Genomic DNA, 7,502 nt, shown 5'->3' on the forward strand with positions numbered 1-7,502 from the left:
TATACATATACATATACATATACATATACATATACATATACATATACATATACATATACATATACATATACATATACATATACATATAGAGAAGGGAATGTGTTCATAAGTGACCTCAAATCCTCTTTGGGCATCTGGTCCTCTGCCATGGAGTCTTTTCACAGCTGCAACAAAATGATCATTAAAACGAGCTTTATACAAATGGCCGGACGTCTCCACACGGACGATATTCTCTTCATGAAAATTGTTTGTCGCAGAAACCAACCACTCGTAGTCAATAACAGTTACTGAGCCTTTTCTACCAGCAATTCTTGAAGGGGTGAATTTATCTAAGATTGGACCCAATGACAACCCTTTTGAAGCATCTATATGAATACCAAATGATACTATTAGAATAATTCTTTTTAGAATGTTGGTTTAAGGGATGAAAGATTAAAGATACCTTGGCATTTTGGGGGTTGTTTGGCATTCAGGGGTTCTGAATTCTTTTGCTTGAAGATCCAAAAACAGAATAAGAACACCAAGATTCCAGCAAGGAGAGTTGAAGCAATAATGAGGGCGACAAGAATCTTCTTGTTTAAATCCTCATGGTGAACTATGATTTCTGACACTCCTGCTTTTGGCAAGGAATCAATTAATGTTTAGCAAAGAAAATGAACTTTTACCAAAAGCGAAAACGAGACCACAAACCCCTTTTGGTTAAATCATGTGTAAAGATTCATGTGAAAAGGTCATCATATCATCAAGAGGTCATGATATAAGTGCATTGCGAGTGAGTCATATCGTCGAACAGATGGCCTACGTTTTCAGTGACCCATTTCACGTTTTCCTAATCCATTCCATTTACACATCTCAAAGTCACAAATCACAAAAATGAAGGGTTTTTGCGAGATTACCTGGAGAATGAGCTTCATATTCCGTGGGTATTCGAGAAAATGGAGGCTTTTTCTCGGTGGGAAGAACAGGATCAGCAATGGAGGAAAGAGGAGGGTCTGGCCTAACAGCATCCATTGGCACCAAAACTAGAAGTAAACAAGACAAAACCCAACTGGGTATCATCCAATTCTTCAAAAACAGATTCATTCCCATAAGAATTTTTTAGAAACAGTTATCCTATCTTTGTGTATGGTTCTTGATTCTATATATGTTGTAATTTTGAATAGAGAAACCACTGTTATTCCTCTGATATCTTCAATTTCTCTTTCCTGTTTTTTGTCTTCATTCTCATTTTAGAGACATATTAAGGTTTTAATTAATTAAATTCATTTTTTCTTAAATTATTAGAGATATATAGATATAAGATTTATGTATGTATAGATTGATAATGTAAGGTGGCAGGAACAGTGGTAACATTCAAAATTTGGGGAGGAATCATGTGGCGGTTATCAAAAGCAGGATAGGAAAGGCGGGGTAAAGAAGGGAGGCTCTTGTGTGAATTTACGTATTTAACCTTCTGACTTTTCAAAGCATGTAGGGTAGTAGCAGTAGAGATAGACGGCTACAGAGTTGCTCCTCATTTGACGGTACCTTAATTGGACCACTTTATTATTTTATTATTAATTATTTACTTATTCCAACAAAATAATAACAACAATTTTTCAATCTCTTTTTTTTCCCACTACAAATGATTTCACTTTTTCTTAAAATATATCTTGCTTTTTCTGTAAAGTCAAATGACAACATAGGTAGGAAGGGCAACGGATCGGGTTCGGGTTGGGTATTGGTATTCATGTTCCTGAAATCGATAGCTAAAATCGTTCATGTAATTGCCCCGATCCTCGTTGGGGAAAACGTCAAGGGTAAAAATCCTATTTTCACTGTTGGTTATAACCGAATCCTGAAACCGATCTGGAAAAAATTACAATATGCTAATTTTCATAATTAAATACAATCTTTTTAAATATGTAAGTTTAAATGTCTGAAACATAATCGAACCAATTACAATATAAAACTAAACAAAAATTCAAAACATCATACAACTAAAATCACGATTTTAAACAAATAAACTAGATTTTTTCGTGAGCTTTATTTGGATTGTTGAGGTAAAATGGATAAAAGTCTTTTAAATTGTATTATTTTCTTTTAATGATATTATATATATATATATATATGTGTGTGTGTGTGTGTGTATGTATGTATGTATGTATATAAATTAAAATTAATATATATATATAGACATACTTATCGGGTCGGGCCGGGCCGGTGATCACCGTCCCCGTCCCCGTTAAAATCCCCGAATTTGTCCCCAATCTCCGCCCCGTCCCCGAACCCGGCCCGAAAGTTTCGGTTTTCACCATCAGTTTTGGGTTTTTTTTGCCATCCCTAAACATAGGTTAAAAATAAATGGCAAATTTCATGAAAAAATAATGTATTTTAATTTAGTTTTTATTTTGGGTAGTATATTTTTAAAACTTTCATTTTAGTATATAAGATGTTTCGGAGATATTTTATCGTCGATCGTAATTATTAGATATTATCATTAGATGCACCAAATTAATTTCCGTATCAAGCGGATGTTCTCCGGATAATTCAAATCAAAGCAATTGCACATTCTTGACAGCCAGTCTTTGTCTCAGTAGAGTCTTTCATGATCGAACTCTCCATGAGATTTATAGTTGCATTACTTACAGCTTCCTTGTTCGCAGTTCATTAGATGGTGTGAGATTAAAAGTGATCAATGGTTCATATCTTTTTTTACCTTTTTTTTTAATCTTAACTCATATTCTCACAAGATCATTTGTCTACAAATAATATTACAAAGTATATTTTATTAAAATCAAATACATGGTTATAAAAACCGTTACATAAATATGGATCATTGCCTTTTGATCCGGTGGTTAATACGTATCTTTTTTTTTTACTTTATTCTTATTTAAGCCTATTTTTTGAATTTAAATATTGCAAGAGTAAGTGAAACTCCACCGGACTACTGTTCCAAAGAGTACTGGAGAAGAAAAGAGACGCCCCAATATATATTAAGAATAAAATGTTCAAGTCTAGTCGATGTGAAACTCCAGCACGTCATCTCCAACGATGGCTAGAAAGTCACTGGTCATTCCAAAGTGTCGACAAAGAGTTAGACGGACATAGAGTATCAAGTCCCTAAAGTTGTAGACTTTAACTTTGATTCCATTTAAAAATATATGGAACCTCATAAGATTACAATCCAAAAAATCTCTTAAAAATCACATATTAAATAGAAAAAAATAAATCCAAATCTATTCGATGTAAACGACCCCAACAAGTATAAAAGTTTGACCAAAGGGTCTTTGGGCTAACGGTATGTGAGTTCTTGGTTTTTTAGACGGTCAAAGGTTTAAACCTCACCAAATATAAAGAGGGTATGTGAGTTTATTTGTTCTATTTATTATATATAAAATATAAAAGTTTGGTATAATTAAGGTTATAATTAACATGATGAGTGGAGAAGACTTGGTGGAAAAAGTAAAGGAAAGTGAAAGTGGGTAAACAAAAGAAGAGATCCTTCTTTTTATGAAAATGTGAGCCAAATATTCCTTTTCTCCATTATTACACACATAATTACATCCCCAAGGCTAAAGGGTGGTGTTTGATTGGTTTGAATTTGGCTTCAAATGTCAAAAGTATCAGGAGATTCCAAGTTTAAATCGAAGGAGGAATAAAAATCCTCTTTTGGGCACGAAGGTTCAAATGCGGTGACTCTGGGCTATCTGCAAAGCAGGTGATTGCCCTGAGATTAGTCGGTTCGCATAACGGATTGGATATTCAGGTCAATCAAAAAAAATCTACATTGTATCACTCACGTTTTAGGGGTCATGATAAAGTCCTAACATTTTTCTTACTCTTAATATGTATTTTAAAAAGGCACGTGCGTGTCAGGAAAACAATCTGTAAGAATTAAGATCCCGCATCAGTTAAGAAGGAGAACAAATGTTGTCTAATAAGGTACTATATTCCTTCTCTATCAGATGTTTATAAAATCATGGATCCAGATGTGGACAAAGCAGATAAGATCTGAAATGGTTAATCTAGGCTGTTATACAGTCCTCCGATTCTCGTTAACCGCCCATGAGTCCATGACAATAGCTTAAGATGAGGTGCCACGAACAAGGTATATTTGATATCAATATATACATAGTTTTTAGTTTTAAACCAACCTTTGAAAAATATATGGGCTATAAAAGCTTGAGATTTGAAGAGTTTAAAAGTTAGGGAAATTAATAAAAATAGCCATTTTCAGACTCTAGATTCATCTTTTAGCCATTTTTCTCTTCAAATTTCAAAAACGTCATAAGTGACACCTTCTCAATTTACGGAGGGGTCAAAATGTAAAAAAGTTTCTAACCAGGTCACCTTCATCACTTGCGGAATTGTTGAAACTAATCGATATATCTGGTTAAGAAACTTCTTTTGTTTACACTTTGACCACTCTGTAAATCAAGAAGATATTACTTACTGATTTAATGACATTTTTGAAATTTAATGTTAGGTTTAAAAATAAGTATTTAATTAAAATTTATGGATATTTTGAGAGAATATTTAAATGAAAAAGAAAAATGAAATGACGAAAGAGGCCAAAGGAGTGAAGTCCAGGGGTAGGCAGACAGGCAGGCATGCGTGGGTGGTTGCAGAAGGCCAGAAGGGTGTTCAGCTTTGTTTCCTCTTTTGTTTTTATAAAAATAAAAATGAAAATAAAAATAAAAATAAAAATGAAAATGAAAATGAAAATGAAAAATTGGAGGGGGTGCTTTCAATTCATTTGGTGGTTGACAATTGTTTCATTGTTTGTTTTCGAATTTCACGTGTGTTTTGTGTCTTGTCTATTTTCTTGCTAATTACAGGCTTCATATTTTGTCTTCATATTTATTTTTCATATTCTCAAATTTTAATATATGGTTTAATCTGATTTTAACATAAAATAATATATAACATTATCTATTACACATATATACATATATATATATATATAGAGACTTGAGATCATGTAAGACAATGTTGTTTTTGTGAGATACATGAGACAATATTTTTATACTTGAAACTTCACAACAAAAAACTGTGAATATAATGTTCATAATGTTTTTTATTCTGAAGGTTCGTATTTTTTTTTTATCTTCATAACATTTTGTTGTGAAGTTTCAAATGTAAAAATTTTGTCTCACGTGTCTTACGAAGCATGTTGGTCTCACGTGAACCCAACTATATATATATATATATATAGGTGGAGGTTCAAACGAGAACCCCTGTGATTTACGAGAACGCGAATAAACAACCTAATAACCTCAAACTTTTTTTATTTAATAAATTAACTTATATTAAATACAAATAAATTAATAAGGGCAGTAATGTAATTAAATAATTTTTATTTTATTTTTATTAATTATAATTATCCTTTTTCCGGCATGTTCGTTTACACTCTCTTCTCTTCCCTTGTGATAATTGTGTGATTGTGTAACCATAACCTATCAAAACCATGATTAATCGAGTGTAACCATAACCTATCGAAACCATGATCAATCGAGTATAACCATGAGTAATTGTTGTGATAAATGTGTGATTGTCTAACTCTAATCTATCAAAACAATGGTCAAATTGAGTGCACAAGTGATGTTATAATAGTGATATCACATGATTATCACACCAAATCGTTTTGTAAACTTCGCCCGTAATCGTTGTGATAAATGTGTGATTGTCTAATCCTAACCTATCGAAACCATGAGTAATTGTTGTGATAAATGTGTGATTGTCTAAACCTAACCGATCGAAACCATGATCAAATCGAGTGCACTGTTATGATAGTGATATCACATGATTATCACACTCATATCACACCAAATCGGTAGTCGATTTCCTAAGTTAACCCTAGCCGAGCAAAATCCTTGTGATAATTGTGTGATAATCACCCAAATCACACCAAATCATGTTGAAATAAGCGATAACCATAATAGCTGTTATCCTAATTATTGGGTTTAGTGTGATCGTGTTTTTAAAATTTTATCATTTTAAATTCCAATATTACCCTTTTGCCTCAAATTTTTTTTGAATTGTTTTAACTTCATTTTTAATTTAAAAGGATCTAGGTGAAGATCCTTTTTGGTCATGAGATTATCAAAAAGGATCTTCACCTAGATCCTTTTAAATTAAAAATTAAGTTTACTCATATATACTTTAGATTGATTTAAAACTTCATTTTTAATTTAAAAAATCTTTCAATTTTTATTGTTATCACAATATGAGGTTAATAGGTTGTTGAGAGAGAGAGAGAACGTTTCAAATGCAACTATCACATTTGTACAACCAATGCAACCCAATCAATTTAGATGTTTATGGAAATGATGAGAACTCATTTATTATGATTTGAATATTTATCAATACTTTATATTATAAAAAAAATCAAACTTTTGTTAAATCACATATTCATCAATTTTACGATTTTTTGAAAATTGAAGAATTTTATTTTCTCTCTTATATATTCAAACATATTGGAGAACGTTTCAAAATTTTGTTGAAACAAATTATTTCGCAAGATCATAATTTTATACATTTTTTAGAATTTGTTGAAGATACTCTTAATACTTTTTTCTTGATTAACCTGGATATCCAACCCGCTATGCGAGCCGACTAATCTCAGGGCGACCACCTGCTTTGCAGATAGCCCGGAGTCACCGCATTTGAATCTCCGTGGCCACAAGGGGATTTTTATTCCTCCTTGGATTTGAACATGGGAGCTCCTGATACTTTTGATATTTGGAGCCAAGCTCAAACCAATCAGGTACCACTCTTGTGGTTCTTAAAACTTAATTGCTGAGTAGACCGAAAAAATGTCCCCTTACAAAAATGTATTTAGAGACAGGTTCCATGTGGGGTCGGTTAAGTTTATCGGTAATCAATTTTTTTACTCAAATATAAACATTTTTTTATTCAATTTCATTCTTTTTGAAAACATCAATAAATAAATGAAAAACAAAAACTTATCAAAAAAAATTCTAATAAACAAAAATTGAATTGGGCCCTTGGACTATATTGAATTATTGGTGACCAAGTTAAAACTAATAATGGGCTTATTGTTAAATAAATGGGCTTGCTTTTTTGGTATTGGGCTGGATTTTGCTTAACTTAATAAACAACCCAATATCATTCATGGTTCAACAAGTGACACGGCCCGGACTTTATTTGCGTTTATGGAATATGGATTAGCGAGATACATCTTGATTTTAATGTTTCGTTTTATATTTGGCTCTATTGATGTTATAATGCGGTTTTATGTGGTTTTGAGAAAAAAAATGTTTATTTTTTTAATGAAATATAAATTTGAAGATATTATAAAATTTTGAAAAAAAATAAATGACATTTGTATCAAATTAACTATTTAAAACTTCTCGTTTTTGTGTAATTTCTTTAATTCAATTTTTTTATTAAAATTTAATTGAAGTTTAAAAACGACTAATTTATTTTAACTTTAATAAAATAATTTTTTAAGATAATAATTAAGTATTATGTTATAATTCAATGATTATCTAAAATTA

General features: G+C 31.5%; 1 protein-coding gene across 3 annotated transcripts in view; it reads right to left on the bottom strand.

The window, feature by feature from the left end:
* The window catches only part of LOC112510273 (probable receptor-like protein kinase At1g80640), a 4,464-nt gene extending 3,257 nt beyond the window's left edge, over positions 1 to 1,207 (bottom strand). For 2 of the 3 annotated variants that reach the window (XM_025115633.1, XM_025115632.1), the window contains exons 1-3: positions 897 to 1,200; positions 443 to 616; positions 115 to 365 (exon numbers count right to left, since the gene is read on the bottom strand). In XM_025115633.1, coding sequence (XP_024971401.1) covers positions 115 to 365; positions 443 to 616; positions 897 to 1,089 — 618 coding nt within the window. In that variant the 5' untranslated portion in view covers positions 1,090 to 1,200. Of the gene's footprint in view, positions 1 to 114; positions 366 to 442; positions 617 to 896 lie in introns of all 3 variants that reach the window. The other variant, XM_025115634.1, reaches the window with a different exon arrangement.
* Between the last annotated feature and the right edge of the window lie 6,295 nt (positions 1,208 to 7,502).

This window comes from Cynara cardunculus (assembly GCF_001531365.2).
Source record: "Cynara cardunculus var. scolymus isolate 2C chromosome LG 3, CcrdV1, whole genome shotgun sequence".
NCBI lineage: Eukaryota > Viridiplantae > Streptophyta > Magnoliopsida > Asterales > Asteraceae > Cynara > Cynara cardunculus.